The 24,811-nt window shown below is 38.9% G+C and overlaps 1 protein-coding gene across 6 annotated transcripts in view; it reads right to left on the bottom strand.

The window, feature by feature from the left end:
* STAG1 (STAG1 cohesin complex component) overlaps positions 1–24,811 on the bottom strand; it is a 381,935-nt gene that overhangs the window by 265,515 nt on the left and 91,609 nt on the right. For all 6 annotated transcript variants that reach the window (XM_002716398.5, XM_070072783.1, XM_070072784.1 and 3 more), the window contains one exon: positions 8,029–8,137. In XM_002716398.5, coding sequence (XP_002716444.1) covers positions 8,029–8,057 — 29 coding nt within the window. In that variant the 5' untranslated portion in view covers positions 8,058–8,137. The remainder of the gene's footprint in view (positions 1–8,028; positions 8,138–24,811) is intronic.

Here is a 24,811-nt window from a genome sequence, read left to right as displayed (position 1 = left end):
AAAGCAGTGAAAGATGGCCCAAGGGCTTGGGCCTATGCACCAGCATGGGAGACCCAGAAGAAGCTTCTGACTCCTGCATGGCGCAGCTCTAGCTGCTGCACTCAGGTGAACCAGCAGATGGAAGACCTTTCTATCTCTCCCTGTCTGAAACTCTACCTCTCAAATTTAAAAAAACAAAAACAAAAAATCTAAAGATTAAAGATAATATGTGATATAATTAAGAAATTATTAATTACTTGCTACTTTTATTTCTAAGATCATTTATTTAATTTGAAACTTATAAACAACTTTTGGTAACTGCTATGTTGTGTTTAATTGCCTTGTGAAACTCCTGAAAACTCAATATATGGCTCTCACAGGCCAATACAAGTTGGCCCCAACACAGTGTTAATCAAGTACAAATGGCATGAGCAAGATTCTGTTCAATTAAGTTTTATGCTACTAGCTTTATTAAGGATCAACATAAAACTGCAAATAGCAGGAGGGGAACACAGCAAATGGTAAATATAATTCAACCTGTTATTTCTCAATCTGCTTCAATTTATACTCTTCTTAATCCCATTCCCTCTTTTATGTAGATTCCTTAAAGTTCAATTCTCAGTATCTATCCTTTATATTAGACACCCTTGCAGATCTCACCTACTTCATGTCTAACTTTTATGCAAATGATTTCAATACTTTATCAGATGTTACCATATTCCAGATATCTTATTTGATGTGTTTTTTTTAATTTATTTATTTGAAAGGCAGATTTATAGAGGCAGAGGCAGAGAGACAGAAGTCTTCCATCTGCTGGTTCACTCTCAAAATGGCCACAATGGCCAGAGCTGAGCCAATCTGAATCCAGAAATGAGCAGATTCATCCAGGTTTTCCATGTGGTTGCAGGGGCCCAAGGACCTGGGCCACCCTCTACTGCTTTCCCAGGCCAAAGCAGAGAGCAGGATCGGAAGTGAAGCACCAGGACTTGAACCGGCACCCATATGGGATGCTGGCACTGCAGACAGTGGCTTTACCCACCAAGTCTCAGTGCTAACTCCTATTTATCTTTTTTTAAAAGATTTATTTCTTTATTTAAAAGGCAGAATTATAAAGAGGCAAAGAGGGGTAGAGAGGTAGAGGGAGGGGAGGAGGGGAAGGAGGGGGAGGAAGGGGACAGAGGTGGGTAGGGAGGGAGGGAGAGAGGGGTCCTTCCATCATCCACTGGTTGACACCACAGATGGCCACAAAGGCCACAGCTGTGCCAATCCAAAGCCAGGAACCAAGAGCTTCTTCTGAGTCTCCCACATGGGTGCAGGGGCTGCCATCTTCTACTACTTTCCTAGGCCATAACAGAGAGGTGGATTGGAAGTGGAGCAGCTGGGACTTGAACCAGCACCCACATGGGATGCTGGCACTGCAGGCAGAGGCTTCACTGGCTATGCCACAGTGCCGGCCCAATAATATACTTAATTTGCATGTGTGACATGCTTCTTTATACACCTCAAATTCACCAACTATCCCTTCTAAAATTAATTTCAATCACAACTTTTGGCTTACAGGTCACTAAAATATCATTAACTAGTTTTTAAAACTGGTAATTGTATTTGTATTTACTTGACAGGGAGGGAGGGAAAGTGAGAGAGAGTGTGTCTCACATCTGTTGGTTCACTCTTCAAATATCTTCAATCAGGGCTGGTCCATGTCAAACTAGCAGCCTGGAATCAATCTGGGTATCCCACATAGGTAGAGGAACTCAACTACTTGAACTAGGGTGTGTATTAAGCAAGAATGCTGGACTGGAAGTGGAAACAGTTCTCAGAACCAGACACTCTGATATGGGATGCAGCATCCCAAGCAGCATCTTAACAACTGTGCAAAAAGCCCATCTCCATTAAATGTTTTCTTGTTATTGCCATGAGTGTGCTTTTAATTATACAAATTCAGTGTTGTAAACTTGTTACTCAAACTCATATAGTCATAGGAATATTCCTCTTCTGCTCCCTGTAATACAAGTCCTCCACCATCATCCTTATCATTACAATAATTTTCTATCACTCTGTGATTATGATCATCACTACCTGAAATAATCTTAATTTATATCCTTACTTCTACCATCTATACTGTCCAAGCCATTCTACACATTGCTGTCAGTAACATTCTCAGATCATTTTAATTTCAGATTCATAAGTCTTTAAAGGTAACTTGGCATTTAAACTAAAATATTATTGAAAAAATATTCAGTGGTCAGCAAATTTTTTTCTTAAAAGACCACACAGTAAATAATGTAAGTCTTTAAGTCTTAAGATCTCTGCAGTTGCTACTGAATTCTGGTACCATAAACAGCATACATGCAACTGACTGAACACCAAAAAGGAAACCTGTTGAAGTGAAATCGACACTATGAGAAACGGTGACTGGATCAGCATAGCCCTGACTGTTAATGAACAACTTAATACATTATCCCTCTTAGTAGTTTTTTTTGTCTGTTCTACTTAATATGACTGGTTTAATTCTGTAATTAATACACAGTTATTCTTAAGTGTTGAAATTTAACTGAAATGTGATCCCTGTTAAACATAAGAGTGGGGATAAGAGGGAAGAGATGTACAATTTGGGACATGCTCAAGCTGACTTGCCCCAAACGGTAAAGTTATAAACATACCAGGGGACTCCAATTTAATCCCATCAAGGTGGCATGTACCAATGCCATCTCACTAGTCCAAGTGATCAATTTCTGTTCACAATTGATTATAATGAAAGGACTAAGAGTCAAAGGAAGCACATAAACAAGTCCAGTACCTATTAACACTAACCGATAGAATAAATAAAGGGGAGAGTGATCCAACATGGGAAGCGAGATACTCAGCAGACTCATAGAATGGCGGATGTCCTAAACAGCACTCTGGCCTCAGAATCAGCCCTAAAGGCATTCGGATCTGGCTGAAAAGCCCATGAGAGTATTTCAGGCATGGAAAGCCAAGACACTCTGGCAACAACAACAAACAACAACAACAACAACAACAAAAAAACACACACCCTAAATGAAAGATCTCTGTGAGTGAGATCCCAGTGGAAAGAACAGGTCATCAAAGAAGGAGGTACCTTTCTCTGAAGGGAGGAGAGAACCTCCACTTTGACTATGACCTTGTCTAAACAAGATAAGAGTCGGAGAACTCAAGGGGCTTCCATAGCCTTGGAAACTCATGACTGGTGCATAGGGAGATTACTGATGCCATAAACAGGAGTGTCAATTTGTAAAGTCAACAACAGGAGTCACGGTGCACTTACTCCTCATGTAGGATCTCTGTCCTTAATGTGCTGTACATTGAGGCTTAATGCTATAACGAGTACTCAAACAGTATATTTCACTTTGTGTTTCTATGGGGGTGCAAACGGTTGAAATCTTTACTTAATGTATACTAAACTGATCTTCTGTTAAAAAAAAAAATAAGAAGAAATTAGCAATTCCCAACTTGACTCTCGCTGGGATTAAACATGACAATAGGTCTGATCTGATTTCATCATCATTTAAAAAATCTTCTATTATTTTTCACTTTATGTTTCTGTGTGGGAGCAAACTGTTGAAATCTTTACTTAATGTATGCTAAACTGATCTTCTGTATATAAAGAGAATTGAAAATGAATCCTCATGAGAATGGAAGGGGAGAGGGAATGGGAAAGGGGAGGGTTGCGGGTGGGAGGGACGTTATGGGGGAGAAGCCATTGTAATCCATAAGCCGTACTTTGGAAATTTATATTCATGAAATAAAAGTTAAAAAAAAAAAGATCTCTGCAGTTGCTACTGAATTCTGGTACCATAAACAGCATACATGAAACCACATAATAGTAAATGAATAGGTGTGGTTATGTTACAAAAATATTTTTATTTATAAACAAGTATCTGAGCTATTAGTACTACTCTGCCCATCACTCTTCTTATCTCTACTATAGAGAGTAGACAATACTGTTCCTCCCTACTCATACACCTTTTCATGTCACTCTCCATTTCAACACTAGCTAAAAAAAATAAATAAAAATAAAAAAATGAGGAGGGATAGGGGGTGTGTACACAAAAACCCTGGTTTCATTCCTTCAAAGCCTTTGTTTCATTCCTACTTAAGGATCTTTGCACATATATTATTTCCCTGGTGTGGAACTTACAACCTGCCTCCCTTCTTTTTCTCCTAAACCAACCTCCCCCTTCCTTATCTCAGAATTTCTTTGAAAAGTAGATTAAGCAAAGGCATGTGAAAAAAAAATTCCCATATAACACATTCATTTATACCATGAATGATATTTTAGAACAATGTAGTTGTGATTATTCAATTAATATCTATCTTTATAAGCTTCATGTAAATAAGGACTAACTCTGTTTTACATGCTCTATCTACCTAGGAACTTGCATACATTTTAGAAATAAGTTAGGTGGTAACTTATATAATTCTTTTTTAAAAAAAAATTATTTATTTATTTGAAAGTCAGTGTTACACAGAGAGAAGAGAGGCAAAGAGTGAGAGAGAGAGGTCTTCCATCCGATGGTGCACTCCCCAATTGGCTGCAACGACCGGAGCTGTGCCAATCCAAAGCCAGGAGCCAGGAGATTTCTCTAGGTCTCCTACATGGGTGCAGAGGCCCAAGGACTTGGGCCATCTTCTATTGCTTTCCCAGGCCATACATACCAGAAAGCTGGATTAGAAGTGGAGCAGCCAGGCCTTGAACTGGCGCACATCTGGGATGCCAGTGCCTCAGGCCAGGGCATTAACCAGCTGCGTCACGGCGCAGACCCCAATAATATTATGACAATGCTTAACAGTAAACAGAACGCATATGATAAATACACCCCCAGTTAAAATATCCAAAGAAAGCCAAATAATAATTTCAATTACTGGAATGGCTTTTAAAACATCAAATTGGACTGAACATTAAAGACAACTAATTCATAACATGTTTTTGTTTTTGAGACAATTTTAGATATCAATTTCTAATATACTGCTTTTATGGATGACAGAAAATGAAGTTTATAAATACAAAGAGACACATCATGTTTCCTTTCTTCTGTATACAATGAAAACAGGATATTGCTGGATGGATAAGTAAAGCATAATAATATATACAAACCTATCTGACAAAGTTCTCAAAATATTATATGATGCACAAAAGCAAACAGTTTAGGAATAGGTCAGAAACAAAAAGAAGGGGTTATAAAACATTTTGCTAAAGTGAACATTTAGCCAAGCAATTAAGACGGCACATCAAAGTACACAGGTCGATTCTGAGGTCTAGTTTCCTGCCGATGTAGACAACAGGAGGTAGTAGTGACAGCTCAAATAACTGGGTTCCAGCCATCCACAGAGGAGACATTCACTGGGTTCCTGGGTCTTGGCCCAGTCTTAGCCGTTGTATGTATTCGGACAGTGAACCAGCAAATGGGAACTGTCTCTCTCTCTCTGTATGTCTCTCTAATAAATGAATACTTCGGACATTCCATTAAGTATGGTACTAGAAAAAAAACACAGGGAATTTTAAGAGCATAGAAGGAAGAATACTCGAGTTTTGAGGGCTTAGAGGAACTTTCCAGGAAACTTGATACCTTAGCCAAGTTGTAGATGGACAGTGAGTCGGCAAAGTAAGGGAAAGTACTTAAGTACTTAACTTACTGAGTAAACAGTAGTGAGGTCAGCAGAAGAAATAACTTACTTATCCACTACACATGAGGGGAAAGGAGGAGAAGGTCCTGATAGTATTGCAATAGAAGAATCTGGAAAGCTTTCTGTCAGAATTCTAAAGGATGAAAAGGCCTGGAGATGAATCAGAAGGTTTTCTCTTGGAAAAGAGATATGTAAATTAACTAGGGCAGTAACAATATAAATAATTATCTCATGATTTTCCTATCTAAATCAGTTATCATATAGAAACAAAGTATGCAGGTTACTTATTTGCATCATGATAAAAGCTACAAAATACTATTATTGTGACTACATGTCCCAGAGAACTGAAAATAAATCATACTCCTAATTCTGTCCTACAGCTCCAACAAATCTAATGATATGCTACAAAAATGCCAACTGGCATATTTACCCTAGATTACTTCTAACAACCAGAATGGCTCAGCAATCAACCTCAGAAAAAAAAAAAACTCTTTTTTTTTTTTTACAGGCAGAGTGGATAGTGAGAGAGAGACAGAGAGAAAGGTCTTCCTTTGCCGTTGGTTCACCCTCCAATGGCCGCCGCAGCTGGTGCACCCCACTGATCCGATGGCAGGAGCCAGGTGCTTCTCCTGGTCTCCCATGGGGTGCAGGGCCCAAGCACTTGGGCCATCCTCCACTGCACTCCCGGGCCACAGCAGAGAGCTGGCCTGGAAGAGGGGCAACCAGGACAGAATCCGCGCCCCGACCCGGACTAGAACGTGGTGTGCCGGCGCCGCAAGGCGGAGGATTAGCCTAGTGAGCCACAGCACCAGCCTAAAATAAAAAACTCTTAATGAAGAAATGAGGGTGACTGGGAGGGGCAGACATGATACAGCATGATATAGGTTGAGGGCTGACAAACTGCTTCTTGTAAATGCAGAGACTATTTTAGGCTTTCCAGGTAATACAGCTGCTGTCACAATATGTAACAAAAAGCAGCTACAAACAATATGTACAGGAATGAGGGTGGCTCTGATCTAAATAATGTTTAATTTACAAAATTAAATAGGTGGCATGACATTTTTAGTCCATGGCTAATGGTTTGCTGACCCATTAAACAGAACATTAACACCTTTTTTATTGACTACGAGGGTACTTCAAAAAATTCATAGAAAATGGAATTTAAAAAATGTGTTTATGTTGGTTGAAAGAATATATTGAGGCCGGCACCGCGGCTCACTAGGCTAATCCTCCGCCTGCGGCGCCGGCACACCGGGTTCTAGTCCCGGTCGGGGCGCTGAATTCTGTCCCAGTTGCCCCTCTTCCAGGCCAGCTCTCTGCTGTGGCCCGGGAAGGCAGTGGAGGATGGCCCAAGTGCTTGGGCCCTGCACCCCATGGGAGACCAGGATAAGCTCCTGGCTCCTGCCTTCGGATCAGCGCAGTGCGCTAGCCGCGGCGGCCATTGGAGGGTGAACCAACGGCAAAGGAAGATCTTTCTCTCTGTCTCTCTCTCTCTCACTGTCCACTCTGCCTGTCAAAAAATTAAAAAAAAATAATAATAATATATTGAGGTCCTGGTGCTGTGGCACAGTAGGTTAATCTTCCGGCTGCGGCGCCAGCATCCCATATGGACGCAGTTTTAGTCCTGGCTGCTCTACTTCCAATCCAGCTCTCTGCTATGGACTGGAAAAGCAGTAAAAGATGGCCGAAGTGCTTGGGCCCCTGCACATGCATGGGAGACCGGAATGAAGCTCCTGGCTCTGGATCACCACAGTTCTGCCGATTGCAGTCATTTGGGGAGTGCACCAGCTGATGGAAGACCTCTCTGTTTCTCTCTGTCTGTAACTCTACCTCTCAAATAAATAAATATTTTAAAAAATATATATTGAGGGACTGGTGTAGCAAGTAAAGCAACCGCCTGCAGTGCTGGCATGCCATATGGATACTAGTTCAAGCCCCAGCTGCTTCATTTCGGATCCAGCTCTCTACTATGGCCTGGGAATGCAGTACAAGATGATCCAAGTGTTTGGGCCCCTGCACCCATGTGGGGGACCCAGAGGAAGCTCCTGGCTTCGGATCAACGCAGTTCCGGCCAATGTGGCCATCTGGAGAGTGAACCAGGGGATGGAAGACCTCTCTCTCTCACCGTTTCTGCCTTTCTGTAACTCTGCCTTTCAAATAAATAAATAAATCTTAAAAAAACAGAAAACAGAACATATTGAAATCCTTCCATAGTTTATTCATGATACAAATTTTCCATGAATTTAAAAAAAAAAAAAAACAAAAAACAAGCTGACATTCCAACAGCTAGGGCCATGTTTGGATATAATAATTATATACCCTAATGCATAGATTTCAAATGCATTGTCCAAATATGTTGTACAAATTTTTCCTTCAAAAAAATAAAACTATAATACTTACTGTAACACTGGCAACTCTGAGGTAATCATTGCTGGAGAGTTTGTTCCACAATGCAGGAAAATACTCAAGCGCTGCAGAGTGCAAAATTTTTAACAACCACAAGGCAATCCTTTAAAGCAAAAACAGAAAACAATTATATTAAAATAAAATGGTTATATCACAATATATAGAGTACCATCAATCAGCACTATCAGTATTTGCACTACTTAGTATTTACATTTAAAAGTTGAAAACATATACATATACACACATAAAAACCTGTACAATGTTGTTTACCACACCTTTATTCATAATTTTTAAAATCTGCAAAAAACCAACATGCACTTCAGTATGTGAAAGAATAACCTGTGGTACGTTTAAACAACAAAATATTGTTTGGTATTAAAAAGAGAGGAGGGGCTGATGTTGTGCTGGGGCAGGCAACGCTGTACATGTAATGCCAGCATCTCACATGGGCACCAGTTGGTGTCCTGACTGCTCTACTTCTGATCCAGCTCCCTGCTAATGTACCTAAGAGAAGGCTCAAGTATCTGGGTACCTGCCACCCATGCAGGAAATCCAGATGAAGCTTCTGTCTAACTATATGATATTCTGTAAAAGTCAAAATACTAGGCTATCAAAAGATCAGGGGATGCCAGAGATTACAGGAACAGGGAAAAAAGATCAGTCAGAGCAGAAAGGATTTTTAGGGCAGTGAAGCTATTTTACATGATACTTTAATAGGGAATGTACATTTGTCTAAACTCACAAAATGTCAATCACCCAAAGTGAATTCTAATATAAAGAATACACTTTGGATGGTAATTACATGTCAATGTACATTCATCAAATATAAAAAATGTACCACTCCAGTGTGATATTAATAGTGGACAAAGCTGGGTCAATGCAAAGGTACTCTCGGTATTTTCCTCTGAACTTTGCTATGAACCTAAAATTCCCTAAAACCCAGAGTCTATTGTTCTAAATATTTTTCAAATTGCTAAGAATTATATATCACTGTAGCTTTAAAGATTTTATAACTGTTTTCAAATTTATAAGAATGAAGTTGAACATCTTTTCATTTCATTATGATACATAGTTCTTGCATATTTTCCTGCTCAACTATGGTCTTTTTATTTATTGAAATCTTTACTTAGTGGAGCCATCAAGCCTTTGATTATAAAGTAAATTGCAAATATTATCTTAAAATAAAAAATACATAAACTATTTTTAAAAGGAATATGCAATGAAAGAAAGAGAGGTTAACAATCAAGAAATAAAGCACATGGGGCCATACAGATGTAAGACTATTCTCCCCCTGACTCCTCACTCTACCCAGAAGCTTCTATTTACTCCATTTGCCAGTCCTGATCGGGAAAGCTTGACTGTTTGCTTCAAAAAACAACCAAAATAAATGGCTGATACATTTGCAAAATAAATAAATAAAAAGTAAATGAATTAAAAATTAAAAACCTAATAAAATCACATTAAATAACACCTAGTAAATATTGTGTCCACAGGTTAAGGTATCTAACAGATATCTAGCAAATATCTATCCAGATAATGAAGTAGGCAGGCATACAGGTTAAAATTGATTAGGTTTGTGAGCTGGAAGACCACGTATTCACCACGTCCCTGGTCCCTGTGTGACTTCATGCCCCTACCTAGCCACACCTGGGTGCCCACCAGCCAATCAGGTTAATTAATCACTCTGCTTTGGAAGTGGGTTAAAAGCCTGGGACAGGGTATGTCTTGGCCTTTTCTTCTTCCCTGGCCTCTTGCCAGGAGGGAGCTTGCTGTAGCCATGTACCCTAGGCTTCCAGGCCTAGATGCTCCTCCATGTAGCTGGTTCCTGGTGCTCGGTATGAACCCAGATTTATCTCTCTTAATAAAGCTGTCACTCTCCCATGCATCTTTCTCACTAAATAAAAGCTTAAAATGTACCATGCTGCCCTCTTTACGCATGCCAGTATTTAGGGGGTCATCTCCAATTTCAATATCAAACCATTCCCCCCCAATCTTATAATCTTGGGTGGATTTAATTACATGTATGTAAGAGTACATACACAAAGAGGCACATGGATTACACTCATTCACTTGCCATGTACTATGCTACAAACAAAAAGGGCAGGGTGGGTGAAGGACATAGAACATAACTGCTAGTCTAATTCAAAGTATAACATACTATTTCACAAATGGTTACAAACTAAATTAAGAACAATTTTTAAAGATCACAGTTTGGGAACAGCAATATGGCATAGTAGGTTAAGCCTCCACCTACGGTGCTAACAGGAACTTGAACACTGGTTCAAGTCCTGGCTGCTCCAATTCGGATCCAGTTCCCTGCTCAAAGCCTGGGAAAGCAGTGGAAGATGATTCAGTACTTGGGCCCCTATACCCATGTGGGAGACCTGGAGGAAGCTCCTGGCTCCTGATGGGCTCAGCTCCTTCCACTGTGGTTATCTGGGAAGTGAACCAGCAGGTGGAAAACCTCTCTCTTTCTCCCTGTCTCTACCTCACTGTAACTCTTTCAATAAAATAATAAAATAAAAAGAATTAGCTTGTCTACATAGATGTAAAAATCCGGTTTCTAAAAAGAAAACAAAACAAAAAAAGCCTTGGTAACACAAATTTTATAACCAAAAGGAAATATAAAGCAAGGAGAATTAAGAGTTTGGGTTCAAGAGTCTGTCTGGGCTCTTATACTATGTATGCTACTTTCTATCTCTGAAAGGGAGTTCACTATGTTTCAGTATTCTCATCTATTTAAAAAAGGAGTAGTCGTACTTCATACAGCTCTTGAGGGCAATTAATGGTAAAATATCTGGAACTCTTAAATGACTATAAAGTTCTAGCTACAGGAAGAAGTGGCAGATAAAAAGAAAGGCATAATGTAAACCCCACATGAAATGTCATTTTTGCCCTTTTCATTCATCTCTATATCCTTAATGCTTGAATCCTGGTAAATATTTGGTGAATTAAAAAGGTGCATTTAGGGACAGGAGTTTGCACAGGGGGTGTACAGTGAGTATAGTTATCAAGTATAGTGATCAAAATCACAATAAGATACAACCTCACTCCTGGGAGAATGGTAATTATCAAAAAGACATAAAATAACCGCTAGGGAAAAAAGAATACTTACACAAGATTGGTGGGAATATAAAATAGTACAGCCATTAAGGAAAACAGTATGGATATTCCTAAGAAAAATCAGTACTGCCATATGATCCCATAATCCCACAAACAGAAACATGTACCAAAAAAAAAAAAAGAAAGAAAGAAAGAAGTCTGTCAGACCATGCTCAGTCATGCTTCTTACAACACTATTTATAATAACCAAGACATTAAATCAAGTGTCCATGACCAGATGAGTAAATAAAATGCAATATACATATACATCAACATATACATACAGAATGTGACTATAATGTTAATATACTATACATTTTAAAATAGCTAAAAGAGAGCATTTTGAATGTTTGCAACACAAAGAAATTATCAATATTTAAGGTGCAAGATATGCTACTTACCCTAGTTTGATCATAACACAATGTATACATGTATAGAAACACAATAATCTGCCACATATTTTTACTGATTTAGTCCAATTTCTAGCTTTAGAGAGAAATGTCTTATCTTTCTAATCCTAAAGAACCAATGTCTGGCACACAGAAAAGAACCTTAACAATGAGCAAATATAAAAATAAAAGACATGGGGCCGGCGCTGTGACCTAGTGGAAAAAGCTGCTGCCTGCAGTGCCAGCATCCCATGTGGGTGCCGGCTCAAGTCCCGGTTGCTCCACTTCCGATCCAACTCTCTGCTCTAGACTGGGAAGGCAGTGGAGGATGGCCCAAGTCCTTGGGCCCCTGAACCCACATGGGAGACCCAGAAGAAGCTCCTGGCTTTGGATAGCCACAGCTCCGGCTGTTGCAGCCGATTGGGGAGTGAACCAGTGGATGGAAGGCCTCTCTCTGCTTCTCCTTCTCTGTGTAACTCCTTCAAATAAATAAATAAATCTTTAAAAAAAAAAAAAAAAGACATACCATACATCTTAGTATACAAAATTTAATAAAGGAGGAAATAAGTGGATAATCTGTTAATGAAGTTTAATTTTAATGCTATTATAAATGGAATCTTTTTCTCATAATGAATTTTTCTGGAGGGGGAGGAGGAAAGGAGAGGGAGATTTTCTATCCATTAGTATACTCTACAAATCATCAAAATGGCCAGGAATGGGCTAAGCTGAAGCCAAGAACCTAAAACTCCATCCGGGTTTTCCATGTGAGTGGCAAGGGCCCAAGCAGCTGGGCCATCTTCCTTTGCTTGCCCAAGCACTTACGCAGGAAGCTAGATCAGTAGTGGAACAGTTGGGACTGGCACTAGGCAATCAAATGAGGTTCCAGCATTGCAGGCAGCAGCTTAACCCACTGTGTACAATATCAGACCCTCATTATGACCTCTAACTAGTTAAATACTAATTATATAATTGAGCTTTTAATTAAAATTTCTCATTTCTGGTAATCTATAAAATATTATGGCTATAAAAAGTTTATAGCAAGCTCTACATCTGGTTGTTCTCTGGAGAAAAATATTGCCTCTTGGGCAAATGAATGATTAGGGTTTCAGGAATCCAACTAGAACAGGTATACTTTCTGTAAGAAGTAGAAAAAAAGAGCATCAACTATACAGATTCAAATTAGAGCCTTATAGAGAGATTACAATCAAAAGTCAGATCCTAACTAAAAAAATCTAGCAAAGAGGAAAAAAATTAAAAATGACAAGTAGAGCCAACAGAAAAGAATCTGACATGAACTAAAACATCAGATCAGCAACAAGCAGGTCCTAAACAAACTTTGAAAGGACTGCAGGAATTTAAACTGTGGATTTATGGCAGGGTCTAAATAGTCATGTAAATCTCTACTATCCTGCTTAATCGAAACATCGTAAGAAAGAACTGCAGACATGTATTACCTTATTTTTAAATGAAAGTTTTAAGCTTAAATAACGAATCTTAAATATAAAGATCTCCAAAATTATACAAAAAAAAGTGCTCTTTAAATCACACAAGCAGCCAATCAGAAATAGGTGTTATTGGTTGGCATGCTCTTAAAAAGCTCTATAAAGTCATCAGCCTTAAAAATAGCTAACAAGTAAAAAAGAAATTAACTCACCTTATACTAAATCATCCTGGACCATATATGACAGAAGGCTTGCAAATAAAAAATTGACAGCTCTTTTTGTTAACATTATAATAATTTGTTTCCACATACTGTGTAGGAAAATGCTTTATTTTTAAAAATTAGTTTTCTGAAAATTCAAACACCGCATACACTGACCTAATTAAAAATTATATTCTTTTAAATATTTTAGTAATGCCTCTACCTATTCATACAAGTAACAACTGTCTGATGACTAACAGCTTCATGAAGAAAGCACACCCCCATTTAAGCAACTGTGCATGTAAAACAAAAATGTTTCTGACTACAGCAAATAAATGTTTTTTTTGGGTATTTTTTAAGATGTTATTTATTTACTTGAGAGGTGGAGTTACAGACAGTAAGAGAGACAGAGAAAGGTCTTCCATCCATTGGTTCACTGCCCAAATGGCCTCAATGGCCAGAGCTGGGCTGATCCAAAGCCAGGAGCTTCTTCTGGGTCTCCCACTGGGTACAGGGGCCCAAGCACTTAGGCCGTCTCCCACTGCTATCCTAGGCCATTGGCAGAGAGCTGGATGGGAAGAAGGATAGCTGGGACACGAACCAGCAACCATATGGCATGCCAGTGCCAGGGGCAGAGGTTTGGCCTACTATCTACTGTTAAACAGATTCTAAAATAAAAATACTTGTAACAAAATGTCTTCCTTAAAAAGGGGGCAGGCATTTAGGTAAAATGCCCCCATCCAACAAGGAGTACCTGGGTTAGATTTCAGCTTCCAGTTCCTGATTCCTGCTTCCTTCTAACAAGGATCCTCAGAAGCAACAGTGAAGACTCAAGTAACTAGGTTTCTACTTCTATCATGGGAGACGTGGATTGCCTTTACAGCTCCTGACTTCAGTTCTGGCCTAAAGTAATTTTGGACATCTGTGGAGTGAAACAGTGGATAGGAACTCCCTCTCTGCCTCTGTCTCACTGCCTTGCAAATAAATAAAATTTGATTTTGCAAGCGCTTACACAACCATCATCATTTCACCACAGCCTTATGAAAAAATTAAAAAAAAAAACATGAAATTCAACAAAAACACTTAGATGAGAATTTTTTAACATCTGGTGATCATTAACATAATCAAACATCATTAAACACCAATCTTTTTATTTTCAATTTCCATTAAAATATGAGTGTGTAAGTATGTGAGTACTATATGTTTTTAATGCCACTGGGCTAAATTTCCCATAAACAAAAATCATGAACTAAAATTTCTACAAAAATTTATAACTCAAGAGTAAAGTATTCTCTAAACTGGCTCCACAATGCAAATTTCACTTTTGAAACAAGAACAATATAATAAACACATCTCAAAGTGGCATGCATAACTGTGTTCTCTGAACTAGGGATAAATCTGTACTTTCCAGGAGACATACTGAAATATTATAGTACACTTTCAGTGAGTAAAGAGATGCAACAACAGCAGTCATTGAAAGTCAATACCAGCTCTTCTTGCTCTCCTCCATCCATTATGTTCCCTCTACCTATATTTAAAACCTATTAGGGGCCAGCACTGTGGCGCAGTAGGTTAACGTCCAGGCCTGAAGTGCTGGCACCCCATATGGGCGCCAGTTCAAGACCCGGCTGCTCCACTTCCGATCCAGCTCTCGGCTATGGCCTGGGAAACAGTAGAAGATGGCCCAAGTCCTTGGGCCCTTGCATCCTCGTGGGAGACCTGAAAGAAGCCCCTGGCTCCTGGGTTCGGGATGGCACAGCTCCAGCAATTGTGGCCAATTGTGGAGTGAATCATCAGATGGAAGACCTCTCTCTCTCTGCCTCTCCTCTCTCTGTGTAACTCTTTCAAGTAAATAAATAATAATAAAAAAAATAAACCTATTAAATGAAAGGCAATATTAGTCAGTGATGGTATCTAAAAACGTTGAAATTATTGTAACTACTCTTAACTCAAAATTTACTAAGACCAAAAAAAAAAAAATAGTTTTGGACAGATTAAATCTGATAAAGCAGCGGGGATTAAAAAAAAATCCCCTGGGGTGGTGACCTGGAAGAATGGATTCTTAATAAATTCCACAGCTAAATTCAACTTTAAAATTTGAGGTTCAAACAAGATAAAACATAAAAATTATAATCTTGTGTACCTGTTTACAAAAAGGTCTTTTATATTTGAGAATTCTGAACAAATAGTTTCTGGAATGATAAAGTAGCAAATTTTGAATTGTATTAAATCCAGACAGAGCTACATGTGAGTTTTCAAAACATATTCTGATTTAATCTTACAATCTAGAAACTCTTCCAAATTTAACAGTTATACTGTAAAAAGCTAAATTATAATGGATTCTAACCTAAAGAACAACAGTTCATTCAGAACAAATGAAATGGGAGTATAGGGAAAGTAAACTTAGCAGGAATGATAGAAACAGGAAAATCATCTGATACAACACAATAATTTTTTCAGGTAAAAATCATTAATGGATACTAAAACTGTAGGGCAAAAATATTAAAAACTTTAAGTACAGTATCAAAATATCTGGCCACAGAGCACTAATTACAAAAGGGGGAAAAAACAGTAATATTACAGTGGAGAAACCCAGCAAGACCCTCCTCAACCAAGGGATTGCAGTTAAAATTACTAATAATGAGATATAGCAACAATGGCCTCCTAATATGATAGAGGATACAACTTCATTTTTGTAGTATTCTTGACAAAAGGACATACTTGAATTTAATCACAAGGATAATCAAATAAACCCAAACTGAGGAACATTAAACAGAATAAACAGGAATTTCCCCAAAGTACAAAGGTCATTATACAAAAAGGCTGAAGAACTGTACTGAATTAAAGGAGAAGCTTGGCAACTAAATAAAATGTGTGACCTACATTGGTCCCAAAAAATGCAAAAGGACATTAGTAGGACAATTAATGAAATTTGAATGAAGTCTGCATACTAATATGCCAGTTACCTTTTAGCTTTTGAAAACTGTAATGTGGTACAGTTATGTGAGATACTGTTTTTTCAAGCGTATTAAAGACTAACATTGCTTCACCAAAGAAGAACAATAACTCCCAAATTATATTCTAAAATAGCAGTCAATAAAAGATCTAAGTCATGAAGGAAAACAGGTCAAGTATCTTTATCAAATGACCTTTCCATTTTTAGCACAAGATTCAAAAAAAAAAATTTTTTTTTTTTTTAATTTATCCAAGAGGTAGTGAGACAAAGAAGAAGGGAGGAAGGGAAGGAACAGAGATCCCATCTGTTGATGCACTCCCTGAATGCCTGAAACACACAGGGCTGGGCCAGTGCCTGCAGCAAGAGCTCAATCCAGGTCTCCCACATGTGTGGCAAGAACCCAACTACTTGAGTCACAACCTGTCGGCATTAGCATGAAGCTGGAACTGGAAGCTGAAGCTGGGAATTGAACTGAGGTACTCTGATATCAGATGCAGACATCTAAATCACTATGTAACATTTCTTTAAGTCTTAGTAATCCACTTATAATAATCCATTTATAAAAGGCTGGTTATTAGTGCTATGCAGTTCCCCTTTCCTATCCCTAGCCAATATGGTCTCAATCTCTGGAAGATTTAAACTATGATAACTACTCAATTACTTAAAACTATTTGCATAACACATGGAGGTTAACAGCAGTGTACCAAATAAACAAATAAAATTAATAAAATTTATGTTTACTCCCATTAAGAAAATGACTAACCAAAGAACTTGAAAAGTCAGAAGATACAACAATGAGCATAAGATTTTCTTTTGCCTTCATGTTTATATTTTGCATTCCTAAGGTTCTTCCCTCATATTAGTTTCCTAGGGCTGCTACAACGTACTACAAACTGGGTTCCTTGTAACATCAGCAATTTATTCTCACAGAGTTCTGGAAGCTAAAAGTCCAAAACCAAGGTGTTAGCAGAGCCATGCCCTATCCAAAGCCTCCAGAGGAAGATCCCACCTGACTTGTGCAGCTTCCAGTACCTCCAGGTATTTCTTAGCTTGCTACAGCATTAATTTAATTCTCTGCCTCCATCTTCACATGGCCATCTGCCCTTTGTCTGTATGTCTGTGTCTTCACATAGTATCCTCCTCCCTGCATCTCTGTTTTCGCTTATTAACACCACACATGTTGGATTACAGTCCACACTAATGCAAACACAACCTCATGTTAACTTGATTACATCTGTAAATTTCCAAGTAAGGTTACAGCCACAGATACATGATTTAAAACCTGACATATATTTTGGGGGGACAAAAATCAGTCCAGAATAACACTTCTAGCACAAAAAAGTATTTGCTTAGATGTTACTTAACATTATTTGAATAAATATTTTTGCATCTTTTTTATAAATTAATTTTTAAGGAATACAAATTTCTTAAGTACAACTTTAGGAATATTGTTATTCTTCCTGCCTTACCCACCCCTCCCACCCTAAAGAAATATTTATAGAGCAATTCCTATACATTAGGCACCTTTCTAAATAATTGTTAAAAATAGAATGGCAAATAAGTTAGATTAAATCCCTGTCTTTAAAAGCTGTTCTTTCAGAGCCAGTGCTGTGCCGCAGTGGGTTAAAGCCCCAGCCTGCAGTGCCATCATCCCATATGGGCGCCGGTCCGAGTCTCAGCTACTCCATTTCTGATCCAGCTCTCGGCTATATGGCCTGGGAAAGCAGAAGATGGCCCAACTCCCTGGGCCCCTGCACTCCTATGGGAGACCCAGAAGAAGCTCCTAGCTCCTGGTTTCAGATCTGGCCATTGTGATCATTTGGGGAGTATACCAGCAGAATGGAGGTCCTCTCTCCATCTCTCCCTCTGGTTCTACCTCTCTCTGTAAGAAGCTCCTGGCTCCTGGCTTTGGACCAGCTCAGCTCTGGCCGTTGTGGTCATTTGGGGAGTGAACCAGGGAAATGGAGATCTCTTTTTCTCTCTCTCTCTGGCTCTAGCTCTCTCTGTAACTCTTTCAAAATAAGTAAATCTTTAAAAGAAAACAAAAAATAAAAACTTTTTTTTTAGTTCATAAAATTAGAAAACAGAGATGTGAATATAACAATTTGAGATCATGAGAAGTATTATGAGAAATAAAAGTACTTTAAAGGGATGGTCTCAGACTTTCTAAAGAGGTGACATCTGAGCAAAGACTTGAGGATGTACAAGTATGATGGCCACGGTAGGAAACTGGAGCAGAATAACAATTCCTGACAAAGAGAAGTATTTGTTTACTCAACTAGCATGGCTATGTGGTAAAAGTTCAGTTTACAACTTATTAGGCCTTCTAACCTTGAAGTTATCTTTTTTGTTTTATTTTCTTATTTTAGAGCCAAATAGATAAGAGTCTCCATTTGCTGGTTCGCTGCTCAAATGCCTGAAAAAGCCAGGAACTCAATCCAGGTTTCTCACGTGGTGGTATGAACTCAAATACAGGACACTATACTGCTGCCCCCATCAGGGTCTACATTAGCAGGAAGCTGCAGTCAGGAGCTAAAGGAGACCAGTACCACAACCAAACACTCTGAAGTGCAATGCAAGCAACTAGTGTCTTAATTGCTAAGCCAGATGCCTACCCTTATGTCATTCATAAGGAATTTTTAAAAACATCATGTCCATTTAGCATAGCAGAATTAGACACTTGGGGCAGGCACTGCCCTAGTGGTTAGGATGCCAATTAAGCAGCTCATGTCCCATAGCAGAATACCTAGGTTAAGATCCATCCTTGCTCACAATTCCGGGTTCCTTCTAATCTTGGGAGGCAGCAGATGGTTCAATAACTGGGTCCTTGCTAACCACATGGGATACCTGCATTGAGTTCTTGGCTCCCAGCTTTGGCCAGGACAATTCTACTCTAGCAGGCATTTGGAGAGACAACCAGCAATGGGAGATATCTCTAGCTGCTTCTCAATTTTTTTTAATTAGACAATTTTTTTAAGATTATTTCAATTTGGGATAATTTATATAGCCTACAATCGCATTTGCTTATCTCCAACTTTCAGTTCTGAAAGATAAAGTGAAATAGAACATTTAATCAGTGTAGAACGATAATGTTCTATGGGGTTGGTACTGTGGCACATCTCCATCTGTAATGCCAGTATCCAAAATGGGCACAAGTTCAAGTCTCAGCTGCTCAACTTCTGATCCAGTGCCCTGCTAATGTGCCTGGAAAAGCAGCAGGGGATGGTCCGAGTGCTAGGGACCCCTGCACACATGTTGGAGACCCAGAAAAAATTCTTGTCTTCTGACTTGGGCCTGGCCCAGGTCTGGCTGTTATGGCTATTTACAGAGTGAACCAGTGGACAGATGATCTCTTCTTCTTTTGCCTCACCCTCTCTGTTAACTCTGCCTTTCAAGTAAGTAATCCTTTTTAAAAAATGATAATACATTGTATAATAGGAAAACAGTGATTATTACAGTTACTGTGTATTTACTGTGAAATAATATAACCCCCAATGAGAAAATTAATTTGGGGGTAGGGGAGAATAAACCTCATGAAAGTTTTCAAAATGGATAAAGTATTCCCCGTTATTAAAGTATTCAGAATATCATGGACTGCAAAATTGAGGGTAGAGCGAAAAGTTAGGTGAAGTTTATGGATAAAAATCTTGGAAAAATCAGTTCCATCACTGCTCACTGGAGCACCATGCCAGCCAGCTGCCCAAGGCAATCATCTTGATTAAATATACCCCTGGGATGCCTGTGATCAGGTTTCTCCTCCTTATTTTACTAATGTTCTCTACCACACCAAGCTCACCATCTCCAATGAGATATAAAAATTCAGTATCAGTAAAGCTCAAAAAATGTTACACAAAGTATAATATTCTAAGATATATCATTGACAGTTTAATATAGCATAACACAATGATCACTTTTAATGAAGACTGTTTAATTTACAGTTTACTAGACATTTCTTATATCTCAATTCTTACAAATATGCATTATTTCTGTTTTGTGCCTTTATTAAACACTAGGCATTCTAGAAATATGACAAAATCTCTACTAAGTAGAACCTACAAGTATGATTCCATAAGAGTTGTCTGGGATAACTGGTATTTTACTTTAAATCTCAAAACACTTAAACATTAAATGGCAAACCTGCCGGCGCCGTGGCTCAATAGGCTAATCCTCCGCCTGCGGCGCTGGCACCATGGGTTCTAGTCCCGGTCGGGGCGCTGGATTCTGTCCCGGTCGCTCCTCTTCCTGTCCAGCTGTCTGTGGCCCGGGAGTGCAGTGGAGGATGGCCCAAGTCCTTGGGCCCTGCACCCGCATGGGAGACCAGGAGAAGCACCTGGCTCCTGGCTTCAGATCAGCACACCAGCCGCAGCAGCCATTGGGGGTGAACCAACGGAAAAGGAAGACCTTTCTCTCTGTCTCTCTCTCTCACTATCCACTCTGTCTAAATAAATAAATAAATAAAAATAAAAAAAAGATGGCAAACCTGAATTACATTAAGACTCCCCTTACCTCACTACTCTGTAGATACATCTTCTATCTCCCCAACACCAAAACAATTTTAAAGGATATCATTATGGGTTTTAGGAAAGAGAATTTAAAGGAAAGAATGTGTATATAAGGGTTTTCGGAGTGCTAATCCGACTACTTTTCTCCAACTACTCCTTCTCCCATGCTCTATATTAGATAAAATAGTTTCATGATTTTCAGTCCCAACTGCCTCTGCACATATGACTCTTCATCTCCTTTTCCTTTATTTTTAGATCTCGTAACATTTCAATGTTACTTTGACTGAATAAAATGGTAAATTTTTTCAGAAGTATTCTGGAGTATTTGTTATTTATGCTGTTCACAGCATCTATTTATCAAATTGCCTTGTTTTATGTTTATATATGATATATATAAACATATATATGTTTATGTATGAAAATTTTGAGTTTTATGTTAGGCCATAGTCTTGGACATAGAAACAGCTTAGCTATCCGAACTAGCTTACAGAAAATATTCTCCCACATTCTGAATTCAAACTTACCCACGGTCTCTCAAACCATGATCTCTCCCTGACTCCACATGTATGCATCCTTTAATCTTCCATCAGTGTCATTTCCTGACCATCTACTACTGCTTTTCACACATTCACTGTAGACATCTCCATCTTGGTTAGAGATATCTACCTATCAAATGAGTAATGAGTAATGTCTAGCTACACCCAAACTCAATAGTCCTTTCAGTTGAAAAGACTATTCACACAGTCTCTAGACTGTAGTTACCCCACTTCTACAACCAAACCCTTTAACCAATCTTTCCATATTCCAGCTCTCTTGTGCCTAAACTATTATTATATCTGCTATTTAATATCAAAGACACAGTCTGGTGCTTATTCCTTCCACTGACTAACTGTCCTCTCCTCATCTCATTTTCTCAGTAAGTCTCCATCTGCATTACTACCTAAAGCACTTCCTAATCAGCATCCTTTTACTCTTAGTCACTCTGTATGGCATGTCCTTCAAAAAAAATCTAAGGATAAAATAAGGCTAAAATTCCAAACTATTTGGCAGTGTTGAACAATGATCACAAAACCATAAACACTTGTATATAGTATGACTGCAAATTTGGTCTACAACTTCAGGTAGAAATTTAATCCCAACAATTTATTTATTAAGTACCTCTCCGATTCTTTTCAATAACTATTCAAAATTTTCACTAATCTTAAGACAGCCCCTTTTTCTTTGTCCAATTTCCAAACTTTCTGAAGTTTGTTAAAAAAAAAAAGTCATTAGGTATGAATTATCTACTTTACTTGTTGCTGCTCCTTCCCTCATTTTAGCCCACAATACTGTTTCAGAAAATAGAGTATATCTTCTTGTTGTTCATGTCCTTATGTCAATGCTTCTTCTACTATCCTTCTCTACTATCTCATTCCCTAGAGCACTCTATCTAGTGTCCTCACTGCTTAAAAAATAACCATAGGCAGACTGTTAACTCCATATCCTTAAACAACACATTCTCTGTTTTCCTTCTTAGAAAAGCAGATTATGTTGATTGCTTCTACCTATTTAAAAGGCTGGGGGAGAGGGGAGGGTACGGGGGTGTGAGGTGGGCATTGTGGTACAGCAGGTTAAGCTGCTGCTAAGGATGCCTGCATCCCATACTGGAATGCCCAGGTTTGTCCACTTCTGATTCAGGTTCCTGGCAATGCAGTGACTGGGAGGCAGCACACGGTGAAAAACTCAGAGTTACTAGCTCCTTACTGAAGGCTAGACAGCCCTACTCTTGCAGGTATTTGGAGAGTGAACCAGCAAATGGTTGCTCTATCTCTGTTTTGCTATTTGAATAAATAAATGAAAACTATTTGTAAACTCAGGGAAAATTTTGTTTGTTTTTTATAATCCTATTTTAGGAGCTGGCATTGTGGCATAGGGGATAAATCCTCCATCTGCAATACCAGTATCCCATACAGATAGGTACTGGTTCACAGCCTGACTGCTACACTTCTGATCCAGATTCTTGCTAATGTGCCTAGGGAAATTGCAGATGATGGCCCAAAGGCTTGGGCCCCTGCATCCATGTGGGAGACCCAAAAAACGCTCCTGGCTCCTGGCTCTAGTCTGGCCTAGCCCAGGAGGATTAGCTGAGTGAGCCGCGGCGCTGGCCGAAAGATCTCTTTCTTTCTCTCTGACTCCTTCTTTCAAATAAATATCTTTTTTAAAACTAGTAGGGATTATTTCATGATACTAAGAATGATTGTTTTTAGTGTTTCTGAAAGCTAGTATCTTCTATAGACATGCACTGAAATATTTACCGACTATGATGTCAAGAATTTACTTCAAATGTATACTGCATGAGAGGTATACAGATGAAGGAACATTAATCAATACTACTACTACTAATAAAAACCACATATCTATATATTATAATACAATTATATGTATTATGTAGCAGAGAAGTCACTGAGTCACACAGGTTTGTGGAGTACTCCCTTCCAGCAACTTCCCCAATCTTGCTCTTAACCAACAGTAAACTGTTTTTACTGACCAGATGTGATGCATCCCCTAGGTATGTTACTGAGTTAATACCAATTTTTACAAGTACCTGATGACTCCAAAATTTTTATTTCAGATCCTAATTTTACTACTGTTTCCTAAACACAATGTAATAATGCAACATCCTGACCTTGATCATGCCATTATAGAAACTAAGCTTCTTTTTTCAGTAGTACCTCAGTCCCCTGTCCTACAAAGAGGAAATTTACTTAAGATTACATTTTTTGCCGAAATTACTCATTTTAACTAAGAAAATCATGCAGTTACCCAAACTGGAAAATAAGAAACCCCAAAACTAGCCCCTGACTACCCTCTTCTACCTCATCAAATTATGCCAGTTTTACCGCAAACTGCACCTTAAAACCATCTCTTCCTCTCTAATCTTACTCATACTGCCCTACTAAAAATCCCTACTTTTCAGTTGATTGCCGCAAATTCAAAATCCACACCTCCCTCCTCTCGCCGCCACCATCACCACTACCACACAGACCAGGCAATTAATTTAAAACAGTAATTTAGTAACACCTGATCCTATGATTGGACTTAAAATCTTCCAAATAGGGGCAACTGTTTGCCCTGCAACCATCATCAAAGAATTTTCGAGTCTCAGCTGCTCCACTTCTGATTCAGCTCCCTTTTTATGAGCCTGGGAAAGCAGAGGAGATGGCCCAAGTACTTGGGTTCCTGCACCCACATGGGAAACCCAGAAGAGGCTCAAGGCTTCGGGCTCCTGGCTTCAGATCAGCCCAGCTCTGGCCCTTGCGGCCATCTGGGGAGTGAACCAGCAGATGGACGATCTCCCTCCTCCTCAAGCCATGGCTCTTTCAAATAAATATTTTTTAAAAAAAGAAAGAAAGAAAGAGAACTGAAAATGATTAAGCTTACTGAAGAAGACATATTGAAAGCCAAGATACACAGAAAGCTAGGCCTCTAGTGCTAAACAGAAGATGTGAATGCTAAAGAAAACTTGAATGAAATTATAAATGCTATTCCATGGAACACACAAATGACAGATAATACAATGAAACAATCTTAGTGCTTATAAGGAGAAAATTTTAGTACTATGGATAGTCAGCCACAACATTCCCTAAAGCTAAAAGCCCAATCTAAAGCAATGTCTCGACTCTTCAATTTTGTGAAAGCTTGAGACAGTTGAGGAAATCAGAGAAGGCTGAAGCTAGCAAAGGCTGTTTCTTGAGGCTTAAGGAAAGAAAGCCATCTCCAAAACATAACATAAAACTTCAAAGTGAAATATTAAGTGCTGATGTAGAAGCTACAACATATCCAGAAGTCCTAGCCAATGTAATTGATGGAAGGCAGCTACATGTTGGGAAAATGAAGTCAGTCAGGCGCCCCTCACTGTCCTCACTACCACTAAGCCCAGAAGTGAATACAATTCTGTTATGTAAGTATTTCGCTGCCTGCACTATTATCTGTAAGCATATATGAGACACTGGGGCAGAGCTAAGCATATGCTGTAGCAACAGCAAAGATGGATCTTCTGTGTGTGCTCCCCAACTGCCTAGAGAACACAGGCATGAATCAGCAGTAGGCCCTGCAGTTGTTCTCTGGCCTGTCAGAATCCAGACCTGATCTTCCCGGAGCTAAGTTCGTGTGTTCCACCACACTAAACAACAGATTTCAATGTAAA

The sequence above is a fragment of the Oryctolagus cuniculus genome, chromosome 4 (genome assembly GCF_051225735.1).
Source record: "Oryctolagus cuniculus isolate XC-2025 breed Fujian yellow rabbit chromosome 4, ASM5122573v1, whole genome shotgun sequence".
Classification (NCBI taxonomy): Eukaryota; Metazoa; Chordata; class Mammalia; order Lagomorpha; family Leporidae; genus Oryctolagus; species Oryctolagus cuniculus.
Note: the sequence above shows the minus strand (reverse complement) of the source record. Positions and strands in the feature narration are given on the sequence as shown.